The sequence below is a fragment of the Gallus gallus genome, chromosome 13, assembly GCF_016699485.2.
Source record: "Gallus gallus isolate bGalGal1 chromosome 13, bGalGal1.mat.broiler.GRCg7b, whole genome shotgun sequence".
NCBI lineage: Eukaryota > Metazoa > Chordata > Aves > Galliformes > Phasianidae > Gallus > Gallus gallus.
Genome location: NC_052544.1, coordinates 11,100,108 through 11,113,320, shown reverse-complemented (window position 1 = coordinate 11,113,320; position 13,213 = coordinate 11,100,108). Strand labels below are relative to the sequence as shown.

General features: G+C 43.2%; 1 protein-coding gene across 3 annotated transcripts in view; it reads left to right on the top strand.

Annotated features, from left to right (window-relative positions):
• Positions 1–13,213, top strand: part of SGCD (sarcoglycan delta) — a 358,597-nt gene that overhangs the window by 321,276 nt on the left and 24,108 nt on the right. Inside the window, exon 9 of one of the 3 annotated variants that reach the window (XM_040647165.2) lies at positions 4,119–4,375. The exons of the other annotated variants lie outside the window; for them this stretch is intronic. Coding sequence (XP_040503099.1) covers positions 4,119–4,178 — 60 coding nt within the window. The 3' untranslated portion in view covers positions 4,179–4,375. Of the gene's footprint in view, positions 1–4,118; positions 4,376–13,213 lie in introns of those variants that run through there. 3 annotated transcript variants of the gene reach the window in all.

Below are 13,213 nucleotides of genomic sequence, written 5' to 3'. Positions count from 1 at the left end.
CTTAGCTCCAGTCCAAGAATTTGGAGTTATTAGAGTTAATTTAAAGGTAGAATTAACACTTGATGCATGGTTAACAGGACAAAAGAGCTGAGCTTCTCTTTTCAGGACCATGAAACGAGTCAGCTGGCTGTGCCGATACCTCTTGCTCTGTTTATTGAAGTATCTTTTAGCTGGCACGGGCTTGGAGGAGTTTCCTTTCTGGGGGAAGCATTAGTATTCAGCAAAGTGCTGTTACTTCTGGCTAAGAGATGCAACGTGGAACCTGGGCCAAGTCTGAATTTTCAGTTCTGTGATAAAATTACACAGTGCAAACTATTTGAGGAAGATTGACTTTGAGACTGCTGCATGAGGCCAGGGTGCTTAGAACAATTCCACTTTGTACCTCTGTCTGCAGATCTCTTCTGGGATTTCTGAGAAAATACTCTCTAATACAGAGTGAAATAGCATGAAGAAGATTCAGATAACCCACACACAGAATCCCTCCCAAGTTCTACTCAAGTATCTACGATGCTAAGAGAAATGCACACCTACAGCCATTTTGCAGGGGGTGAATGCAGCCCCCTTCTGTTTGCAACACATCTGAGCATCATGTCATGCAGAAGCTGCTTGCCTAAAACGTTCAGATAAAAATCACAGAAGTTGGGTAAGAGAAGAAATAAAGCAAAGCCCACGTGGCAAGTAGCCTGTAGCAGTTATCTTTTGCTGCAGTCTTGTATCGAATGAGCTTGGAGACCTTTATGAAGAGACAATCTCTTTTCTACCACGTCTAATTCGACGGCTTTCATATTGGTGTCCTGAACGAAAAGTCCTGTTGGAACTTGTTCTGGAATGCACTAACTGACCAGGAGAAAAGAAACCTACACTTACCCAGAACAATTATAAAAAGCACAAATCCTGATAATGCGGATGTTCACCTTCACCTGTAAAAAGGAGAGCTGACAGACCATATAATTTTAGTTGTCAGCTGAAGCCATCAGGCAGTGACTTTAAACCCATTCCCTACAAAAATAAAAATAAAAAGCATAATTGCTCTCATAAGCTTTGATTTCTAAAAATTCAAGCATGCATCTTTTATGTATAGGTCAATGCTTCCATTTTCTGGGTGAGTATCAGTACTTCTGCACTGAGTGAAGCTTTGATACACTGTTCAGATGTATGAAGCCAAAGCATTTCATTACCTCCTCTGGAGGTTTCTAAATGAAACTGGTTGAACTCATCACAGTTCAGCCCACAGTTGTATTTCAGTACTGGGTTAGCACCAGGTCAGGTTAGCGGCCAAGCAACTGGGTCAGGACTTAGAAGAGATTGCAAAGAAATGCTCTTCCCAGCCTCAGTTTTGTAGACACTGATCTGTGATCTGCTAGTGAAAGATGCAGCACTTCATTAAATCAAGAGATACATCAGCCAGTGCACATCTTGCTGAGTAAGCACTGGGTGGGAGACACCGGCTCTGAGAGCAGGAAGGAGGGGAGCTGCTGCCCTGGGTGACTGAGCTGCCTCTTTTCAGTGGGCACTTGAGGAGACATCTCAGTGTTTGAGGTCTCTCTTAAAACTGCCTAGAGAGATTCCCACAGATCCTCTGTGGATGCTGTGCAAGGCTCCCTCTGAGCAGATTATGTGGATTTCAGCAGGCATGCAGTGGCTGCTTTTTCTGCATCTAAACCAGTTAGGATTTTGCTCTGGGCACATCAGCCCAGCTCCCTTCAAGATACAGCAATTTAACTCTCCAGGTATCTGAAATAAAGTTCAGACAGTAAAGTCTGTATCAACTTTGGCTTGTCATAGAAAAATCACAAGTTTAAATGATTAAACTTGCTAATAGCTGCTTCCAGATATCTTGAGAAGAGAAAAAAAAAATAAGAATAGTTTTGTTATTCTCATTAAATGTTAGCTGGGAAAAAAACATAAAAGGGAATTTTTAAAATCAATTTCTGTCCTCTGAAGTGTGTGCCTGGGGAGCAAATCTTCAGCAAATACCATAGCACTGAAACATGCACAGAGCTAGGTTTACCTGCAGATTTTCTAGCTGTGGTTTAGAACTAGACTAATGGCACCTGGGTGCTAATCTGAAAGCTTATGTTCCGTACATCTTTGAAGGTATTCATTAGAAAATTACAATGGAGAAGATGTTGTAGAAGTGTATATTGACTACCTTTCCCATAATAAATGAGCTTTTGTAACCAAGATCACAATTTACACCTGTTAAAGCTCTGTTGATGTCAGAGAAAACAGAAGTTGGATCTTTGAAGTGTCAGTACAGCAAACAGCATTCCTGCAAATGAACATCTCTCTGGGCAGAAGTCTTGTAGAGCTAACGTCTTTAGTGTCTGGTTCAGAAGAAAACCTGATAATGCTAACTTTTTTAGTGTCTGGTTCAGAAGAAAACCACAGGTGAACATCCTTTTGGCTTTTAAAACACATTTATCAGAACCAATCTGTCATCTGTGCATCCTGCTTTATCTAACCGGTCTCTCTATTAGTGCTCATCACCATGGTACCTGAAGTGCCGTAGGTGTTATTCCAATTACTGCGGTGTCGTTGCTGACATGTAACTGAGAGCAAAATGTGAGCTTCTGTTAGGAAAACAATGCTTCAATTAGTTGCTCCCCCTTTGTCTAACAATTTAGAAAGTCACACTGTGAAGGATTATTTCCAGAGCTTGCTCTCCGTGGTATTCTCTCCTCCTTTCTTTTTCACTGTTGCCACTGAGACGTTGGCACAGAAGTTTGGCAGCCTCCCATCTGAATCACATGTTGGAGCTCACGCTACTCATGATAGTCAATACAAATCAAATACCTCCCAAGTACATCAGCTACTCCTCAGCTGACTCTCACTGCTTCTCCTGCGCTGACCCAAATCCACACAGGAGACACAGAAAGTCTTTTTCCTACGTATCCAGACTCCCAGTTGAAAGAGGCAAACTCCTAATAGGGAAAGCTGTAAAAACGCAGAGCCTGGAGAAGCTGTTGTTTTGTGATCACCTACAAATTGCTTCTTCCTCAGTAGTCCTCTGGAATTTAGAATTGACTTCATGACTAACAGAACATTTCACCCCATCATAGCCTAAAAAAGAATTATGAACAACTTTGAAGACATTTTAAAAGAACCTGCCTATGAAGGCACGACTTACTGGAGCTAAAGCTCATTGCCAAGCAATCACAGCCACCTACCAATCTTGGTTATGTTTAGAAAAAAGTAAATTGTTAAATCACTTGAAGGAACATGCTACAGCAGAGCACCTTAAAGCAGGGGTTTCAGCTCCAGTTCAGCCAACACCTTGCTGGGACATTGCTATTGGCTGGTATTGACTTCCAGAACCACGTTAATATTGATGAAATATCCATGAATCCTTGAGTATGATAAACGAACAGTATCTTTCCCAGGGCTATAGGGTTTTGCTGCTTGTACTGGACAGGCCAAGGTTCAGCTTACTGAAGGAAGCTGCTCCTTATACGAATGGAGTTGCTACCCAGAAAAGCTTTAACATACAAAGGTCAGGCATCTATTGGATGAAGCTTCTCAGATAAACAATGAGCTCGGAAAAGTAACAAAGTCTTCTAAAATAGATCTATGAAACCCAATTGAAAATGCCAGAGTTTTGTTGATCAGAGTCTTTTTCAACAGCCTTCTTTTTGGTTAAAAATAACTGTGACTGACCTTGAAACCCTTCTTAAAAAACTCTTCTTTGAGAAGTCACTTTCAAACCGGGAAGTGCTGAAGCTTCAATGTTCTGTAGTAACACCCCCACCACCACCCCCACACCCCAAAAGCAATTAAATTCGGATTAAAGCTTTAAAGAGCTGAAAAATGGAATCATATATTTTGCCTTGTTTCTACAATTCCTTTGGCAGCTCCGAACATGTGGGATGGTTTAGTATTTAAACTATTAAAATTAATTTTTTTTTTCCCCCAGCTGGGGAGAATTTTGTGTCTAATGGCACTGCAGACTTGCAGTGTTCAGTGCTTCACCACAAGCGTGTGACGACAAATGGAAAAGGTACACTAAAAAATAAACACCACCTTAGCAAGAGATCTGAAGGAAGGGGCTGTTAGTTGTGCCTGTCACCTCTTATATCAATTATATAGGTCATATTTTATTTTTCCACCTCCTTGCTCAGGCTTCACGGTTACCTTCATGTCTTGCTTCAAGGAGCTCCTGCTCTCCCTGGACCGCATAATTCACACTACAACAGAAGGAGCAGTGCTCCCAGCACAACAAACCAGCTCTGCCCATTAATAAGCAGAAAACCCTATGCCCTTCTATACTGTATGCCTGACGATATGCTATGGAAAGTAAATTTACCCTTACAGAGTGTGGAACCTGTCACTGCACCTTTCTTTTATGTTGGGAACCAAGGAGATAAGAAACTTTTCTTTGGGGTAAGTTCTGACAGCCTCTGTGTCTTGTACGCTTGTACCATGCTTAACGTAGATAAAAGTACAAATATTTTGCATAATTACATGGATGCTAACATTCATAGTGCCTGTGGCATCAGTTCTAATTTAGCAAAGTGAATCAGTTCCTCTTCTTAACAATTCATCAGCGCTGTGCCAGAGAGGCTGTGTTGTGCATGGCTGTTACCACCCTGAAACATTAGCAATGCTAATTGCAGAACTCCTTTAAGTGTTACTCTGCTGGAAAAAATCAACTTTTAAAAACACAGAACTAGGCTAATGCTCTTATTCTCAGTGCCCAGGTACAACCCAGCTGTTTGCTTACAGCTGGAGACAGGTTCATTCTTTACAAAGTGTTGTGATAGTGCTGTAAAGAGAGCGTCCAGGTAGAGCATTGCAGGGAGAAGAAATGGGATTATGTCTCTTGCAAAGAAATACAGTCCGTTTACTGTTTGATCTGTTAATGCTGTTTTGCCGCCTCAACAAGCCGCCTGCGTGCTGTGGGAGTTCATCAAATCATAGAATTGAAAGACCACAAAGATCTTCTAGTCCAACTGTCAACCCAACACTACCAAACCCACTGAACCATGCCCTCCTGTGCCTGACAACCCTTTCAGAGAAGCTGTTTTTCCTAACATCCAACCTGCACATCACCTGGTGCAACTTCAAGCCATTATGCCTCCTTGAATGGGGAAGACTCAGAAAGGACCCTCAAAGCAGGAGCAAGTGAGAAGAGCTGTGGCTGCTGTGTAGCATCCACACGCTATTGCTCAGAGAGAAGAAAGGATCACTGGCTGCAAGCTGTCTGAGAGCAGTATAGACCAAAGATTTTCCTTCTCTCCATATCGTTGCCCAGCCTCCTTTGTCTGTGTTAGCTGGTCATATGTGGCATGTGCTGATATATGGACATCATTAGCACTGTGAGGACACAGTAGCAGAGCTTGCTGAGTTTTTTTTTTACCACTAAAGTGTGTGAGGCAGATGAGAAAAGTTCTGAGATATAGCAGGAAAACGTCTAGAAAGCAGCAGGTGACATTCTCAAAAGCAGCCAGTGACATTGGATTGTAGGAAAATGTCTACGAAGGAATGGGGAAATTTCTAGTAAACATCACCTGGATTCCTAGAGAGCAACTGATAAATCCTCCAATGCAGCAGGAAAAATCCTAGAAAGCAATGAGGAATTTCTAGCAGGCATGGTGTGAATTCCTAGAAATGCAAGCACCTGGAAAGCACCACATGAATTCTTGGGAAGCTGTGAGAAAATGCCTAGAATGCACCAAGTTCCTAGAAAACAAGAGATGAATTCTGAAAAGAAAGAAAAAGTTGAAAAGCACTGAGTGAATTCCTAGAAAGCAATGGGAAAATTCATGAAAGAGAACAGAAAAGTTCCTAGAAAAAAAGCAGGGCAGTTTGCAGAAAGCATGGGAAGAAGGCACAAAAAAACAACCAGAGTATTCCTGGAAAGCAGAAGTTGAAAGGCTGAGGGGAAATTGCCCACAAAGTCACAAAGAGAAAACCTGAAAAGCACCTGTAGGAATTCCTAAAATGTAACTGGAAATTGCCTAGAGAGCCCTAGGAAGACTCCCAGAAAGGAAATCCCCAGACAGATCTGAGCCCAAGGAACTGCTGGGAAGAGTTGTATGAATTCCCACTCAATTTCTAGATCAAAAATTCCTGGAAAACTAAGGAAAAATCCCAAATCCTTCAGCTCCTGGAAATGTTAATGTTCCTAGGAAGCAATGGGGAGTTCCTAGGGAGGTTATGGATGGAGGGATTGCTGGTGGCAGCTATTAAACACCTGCAGATTTTGTGCTGAGAAACACAGCTTTGGACAGCAGAATCCTTTCAAACATCTATTTGGGGAAGGAGAGCACAGAGCTGTCTGAGAGGCTTTTGTTGCTGCTCCTATTAAATTAATTCAAGAAGCCCTCACTGTAGCTCAAGCAGAAGAGAAAAGACCCACTCATCAGAACTTATCCTTTATGGAGAGCTGGTCTCATTCCTAATGAGGTTCACTGTGTTGTGCAGCTATGCAGATTCCCAATAAGCCTTGGCAGAGACGCAGCAGCCCAGCGTGAGCAGGAGCTCCCACACTGGGGCGCCGGCAAGCTGCATGACCTGATTACACCAGTAATTAAGAAGGCAGCATTGGGCACAGCCAGGCATCCTGAAAACCCCTTCCTTCCTCACCTCGTTTTTTTTTCTCTGTATTTTTTTAAGCGTATCAAAGCCTTTGGGTGAATGCACTCATGGCAGGGTGGTTACAGTGGCTTCACAGCACCAGCGTGCCTGAAGTCACACAGGATCTGCTCTGAGCCTGGTGCAACTGAGAACAATCTTGAAATAGCCTCCAAGGGTGAGTCGAGCAGCTGGAGCTGTTAGGAAACTGCCATGCTCCAGTCACACCAGAGCTGCCTTCCCATTGCCTTCTGTCACAGGGTGGCACCTGGCCATTGCAATCAACTCCATCACCTTGATGATTTCTCTGCCGCTAGCGGAGCATCCGAGATGCTGATGAAGAAAGTGCTGGAGATTGCACAAAAAGAACAAAGATCTGCTCTTGTCAGCTCCTGAGCAAGGGTGATGCCGGCTGCAGGGACAGACATGGAGGAGGTGTGGATCCCATCGAGCCATCAGGCAGGCCCTGCCCGCTGCCACCCCTCCACCCTGGGTTTTCTTCCTCAAGTGCTGCACATCTCTTTGCCTTTCTGCTTTCTGTGGCTAGATGTTTGGCTTATGCAAGGGGGAATTGTGTCTATATTCACATATAAATTGAAAATGTATTAAACCTGTCAGTTATCCCATTTATGTACATATTTTATTTCTGCTTCATATTCAGCTCTTTCACAGCCACAATATTTTGTGTTCTTTATATGAAAATTAATAGAAAAATTGGATCATCATGAAAGACTTCATTTTCTTAAGCTAGCAGTGGCGAGAAAAAATTCCATCTGCTTTATGTCACCTCCGTTTCAATCAGTCGAAAGTAAATTTCCATCAACTCAATCCATATACTTTTCCTCTCTGTTTACTCTTCCTGTTCTGCACAGAAACTGCAGGAAGGTTTTTATGGGCTTTTCAGATTAGTGCACATGGTGTTACACGCAGGTGAGAAGCACATCTCGCTTGTACCCTCCTGCCACCTGCCCAGGTCCCATTTGGATTTATCTAGTTTCTATTTACAGCCTTTGAAATTTACTTATACTCTCTCCCTCAGATTAAAAAACTTTTCTGCTTGCTGTTGTTACTTACAGGCTGTGAGTGGGTCACCTCTTAAATTTCTCTTGGACAGAAGAAAAAACAAACAAGTATCTTAGCTTCTTCAGCCCCTTACATTTAAGCCTCCATGTTTTACTGTTCTTTTCTGAATGCTTTGTGATTTGATGAACAGTTTGGGGCAGGTGAAACCAGCCCCAAAAACAGCATTCCTTGCTGGCTTACTTGGCATGTAGGAGGAACTCCCACCACCTCCTCCTCCTGCCTTGAACATTGACTCCTAATTGCATCTGCTCTGCTAATGTGTCCCCTCCCACCACCCCAACACAGTTCGCAATGAAAAACAAAGCTTTATCTGGATTTTAAGAAATGAGATGTTTTGCCAACTGGCTGCCCTGGTTCTGCAAGGAGAATCTGACCTTGGCCATCCCATAGACATCAAACACGTGATAGGTCCTGAGGATCTGCATCTAGCCTCCAGCACATCAGGCTGGAAGAGAGGGAGCACTGCCACAGAATCACAGAATGACCTGGGTTTGAAGGGACCTCAAAGACCATCTAGTTCCAACCCTCTGCTGTGAACAGAGTTGCCAGCCACTACATCACAGGCTAGATCAGGTGCCACTGCCATGGTGGGCACTAGGATGGCCAACTTTCATTATGTCTTTAGGGAAGTTAGGGCAAACCAGATGACACATATTATGGGAGACTGGGGCTGTGGAGATCTGTTCCTCCAAGCCAGGTTGCAAAGAGTTGCATTAAATGCAGAAAGGTCCCCAGCACAGAGCACCGAGCATCAAACTGCTGCTGCTGCTTAGTGTCAGCTGCCAGGGCAGCTGTGAGGCCTCCAACCAACCAAGCACACAGCGTGTTTGTGCAAACAGTGTGGAGTTCCACCTGAAGATCAGTTTTGAGCAGAAACAATTTTCTGATTCCTCTCCATGCCTCTTCCCCCATGGCCATTACATTAAAGTTATTTGCTCTCTGTAATTGAGAAGGGATGGGCAGGGCAAGCAAGTCACTCACATTTAGTTGAAAATCCTTTTTGTGCCCTTCTGGTTTAGTTAAATTTGGTCAGGCTTTTCTGCTGCCCTTTGGACCATGGCAAATAACTCATCACTTTAGATTTGGGATGGGTAGAAGAAAAGGCAGCATAGTGCCACCTGCAGCAGAGAAACGAAAGGCTCGGGGATCTGGGGCTGCAGGCTGAGCGTCAAGCAGGCGTTTTTCTTTGGACCATGTTCAGATCTGACTTTCAGGGAACCACCCTGAGCAAAAATAGCAAGATCAGTGCTGTTCAAATGTGGGAATCTGCATTGCTATCACCCCCTCCCAGCAGCTGTGGGGAAAGTGATACTGCGAAGACCATCACTCCTGAATAATTTCACAATGGAGTGGAAACAAGTGACAGCAAGCAAACCTTCCTCCACTGTTTCCCACTAGCAGCTCCCTGCTCGCTGGGGACAGCCACTGATCTCATCTGTTTTTCACACTGTTCCTTAGGCCTCAGGTGTCTTTTTTCCATCAAGCTCTTCCCTTCCAATCCAACCAGAGAAAGGTCACAATGGAGACCCAACCATCTCTTCCCTTACTGGCCTGTAGGGCTCCAACTTCTGCCCTATATTTCCACAAGAACAAGCAGTGATTGCCCTTAAAGCTACTGCCTCAAACTTCTTTTTACTGTCAATTTGCTGGTGTTATCTTCCCAACGGGTAAAAAGTAGACTTACACAGAAACACCTTTGTTACGCTTTCAATCAATTGACAGGCAATTAATGGACGATCAGCATTGTACTCTATGTTCATAGGCAGGACAGCAATGAACAGGCACAAAGCAGTCACGTAAGACCACAGACAGACCAGTTTTACACACATAGAAATAAAGGCCCATTTCTAAGACGGGCTTTGCAACAAGACAGGATCACAGAGATGAACCCTGGAATCCATGGATACTAAGACACAAGAGTTTCACCAGGATATAGCCCACGGGGTTCACCCCAGCTCCAGCACTGAGTCACAGACCCACTGCAGGTCCATCTGCCCTGAGGCTACAGCCAGCTGATCTCTGAAGGAAGCTTCCATAAGGCATCTTCTATCAGAGAAATCCCATTTCATTAAAGATGCATTTCATTTCAGACCTTCTGCGGACATTTGCTCTCTAATGACTTTTCATTAAAGAAAAACACAAATTATCCCAGAAACATTTTGGCGACGTCTGTTTTCTACTCTGAAAATGTCAAGATGAAGAACTTCAACCACTTCAGCAGCAGCATGGTGAAACTTTTTGTTTCCTTATTTAGATTGCATTATGCAAATTATCAAATATTTCAATGGACCAGAAAAAAAAATAATCAAAAAACATGTAGCTTTGTGAGACACGAACCTTGCTCTTTAACATCTTTTTGCAACAGGAATAAGTATTCCAAAACCATTCATTTTCCCAGGTCTGATAATCTCACTTCAGCTCATGCTACAAGTAAGGTGAGCAGAACCATCTTGCTGTCAGACTACCAGTAGGGATCACCACGAGGCAGGACACAAACCTTGTCTAACCACCAGTCAAGTTCAGTTTTACAAAGGCAGAGCCCAAGAGACACAAGTCCTTATTAACTCCTTGAGGTCAATAAAGCAAACTCAATTCCCCACACACATGGGGGAATCGTCAGAATCACAGAGTGGGAAGGGAATCCAAGAAGACCTCGTGTCCTTTGTTTTATCTCAAGACCCAGTGTTTGATAGGTAATGGTCTAGCCTGCTGCCAATAACCTCCTCCAGCTTGTTTCTATCAACTCGTAGGTAGAAAGTTTTCCATAAGCATTCCAAACAGGAAAAAAAAAAAAAAAAAGACTTCAAACATACTTTCTTCCCCCTCCCACCTTTTTCCTTCAAGTGTCAGAAGTGCCAAATTATGGCACCCTTTTACATACTGAAGGACTTAGAGTGCACATCTGGGTCCTTATGATCATCCCTACGATGGTCCTTTAAGCCTTTAACGTGCCTTTCCAGCTTTAAATATGCCTTCCTCAGAAGCAATTCAAACAGAATATTGCCTCGCCTACTTCATCTAGCTACAGAAAGGAAGACAGCAAAAAAAAAACGACAACAACAACAAAAAAACACCTAAAGTGCAGCAAAAAAGTAAATACAAATATGCCAATGGAATGAAAAACCAACACCAAAGCCATTGCAGATTAGTGGAGCATTTCTCTCTGAAAACATGTATGCAAGCTCAGGAATGCCAGCCAGGCTGGAGAGGGTGTGAATCCCATCCCATGCTGCTTCCTCATGGGGAGGAAGCGCTGGGAGCAGGAGGATGAATGCTGGTGGTACGCAGCGAGGGCATGCACTGCTCTTGTCATGTTCTGTGACTGCAGCCCATACGCGACTGTCTCTATTTATTTTTAGTTTAAAGCATAGAGATTGATTAGTACTAACCTGGTTATTTCCCTAGAACTAAGATGTAAGTTTGCCATAAATCTTTCAAATGGTCCTGAAAAAATTAGCGCTGTTGCTTTTCTCATGTCAGCCATCTTCTCAATTGAATTATTATGATGTGGATGTAATCTGAGACATCATTTCCGAGGGATGGCCAAGCATGCATTCATGGTACAGTTGTAGAAGGGAGCGAGAAAGTAGGTGAAGCAGATGCACTTACTCAGATTCTGCTGTCAAACATGGCAAACTACTCTCTCTCTGACCTTGTGGTTGTTCTGCACTGCTTTCAGAGGCTTTATTTTGACCAAAGGCATTAGGACAGGCCAGTGATGTAGCCAGAAATACTAGAAAAATGCTCTGATTGTCTCTCTGCTTTTTATTCCTGTTCCTTTCTTAGACTCTCTTACCTTCCACAGCTAGGAAATTGCTCCCTCCACAAGAACCATGTAGTTATACCCTGAAGCTGATGACTGAATCTCATAAGACCAACTTGAGGAGATCTAAACTGAGCAAAATTAGTTATTATTCTGAATTGAAGGTATTGAATTCCTGAATTTTCAATCGCATTAAGGTGAAGAATCACATTAATCAGGAGTTGGATGGAGTGGAAACTGCTTTTTCAGAAAAATATTCGTAAAGTCCCCATGTGAATTAAACCTTAAGATGAGGAAACTTTTACAGTTGGCTTCCCCAAAATACGAGTGTCTGTCCAGAGTACTTCACACAAACTTTACCAAATGCCTTTCCCTCCACCTGCAGCCCTGGCTGGTGGAAACATAGCAGAAGAGCGTCACCTAATGGCCAGACACACAGCACACTTCCAATGCACTGCTCTATCCTGCCTCCTTTTTGTCATCACTCGGAGTATTTTCATGTTGTTGCTCTGGCCCCCTGTTCTGTTCTGCAGGATAAAAAACAGAAGATCCAGTCTTTGCTTTCACGGATGTTTTTCCTTCCCTGGCAGAGGTGCTATCTGCACACTTCAAATGAGAACAAACTTCTTATGTTCTCCTCTGTCCTGAGTGTGACATGGTCTAAACATGTGCATAACACCAGGCTCTGTACAAAACCTCAGCAGTCAACTGCTGGATTGCCCAGATCCAGGGGGGTTTCCTCCTAGCCTTCCCTCATTAGAAGTGATTTATGCCCACAAAGCAAGACTGTGTCTCCTTAGCATAGAAGCAAAGGTAGAGCCAAACCTACTTCCCCTACCCCAACAACACAGATTGAACTGTCAGCTTTGCAGCTGAGATATGAGGGGGTGATCTCCTGGTATTCCTTCACCGGATCTGAAAGGGCAATGAATGCAGAGTGGCCACAAAACTCAAATCATGAATTTCCATTTTCTTGGTGCAGTTTGTGCTGCAGGTCATTTTTGCAAGCATCCAGACATTAAGTGCCTCAGCAGCCCATTCCCAGGAGAAGGTCACTTCCAGAGGGAAATGGAGAAACTGAATTCATCCTATTATTATTTTATAACAAATGAAAAAACTTGTAAATGTAAGTTCTGCATACAGTTTCTGAAATGACAATGCCTTCATCCTTCTATGTCCAAAACCTTTATCTTATTTTTGCAGAAAACAGCTTTAGACAGAAGGAAGCACTTTTTGTCCTTGCTTGGAGGTCACTAAAACCATGAAATTCACTCAGCCATGCAATGCAAAAATATCCCAGACCTCATAGGACCTAAAGGCTGGACTATGCTACCCTAACTCAACAGGTCTCTGTTCCCATGAGCAACTTGTTATTAATGTAGCCACTGGCACTGATATTTTGGACAACAAAATGCACTTAGATTGGAAAACTCACTTTTCACTTATACTCATTTGTGGGCCTACAGATCAGCAGCAGTATCAGGGCTCATTAGCAGTACATGGGGAACAGCAGAAAGAAAGAGGGAAGGGCAGGAATCCAAAGAGGCCAAAAGGACATCTCCAGGCACAGCCTTCCTATCAGATGCTCCCAGTACCCCACATTTTTCCTCCTTCCACTCCCACCAAATGCTACACCTCAGTAACTTCCTATTTTAATCATTTACTCCCATTTTCCAGCACATCTATCACTTCATTAACAGTAAATGCCTTTATTAAGTTAAATATAAAGAACAGCACTAATCATTTTAAATGGGTTTTTAGTGACATTGACAGATTTCCTTCCTCCCCCTCCAC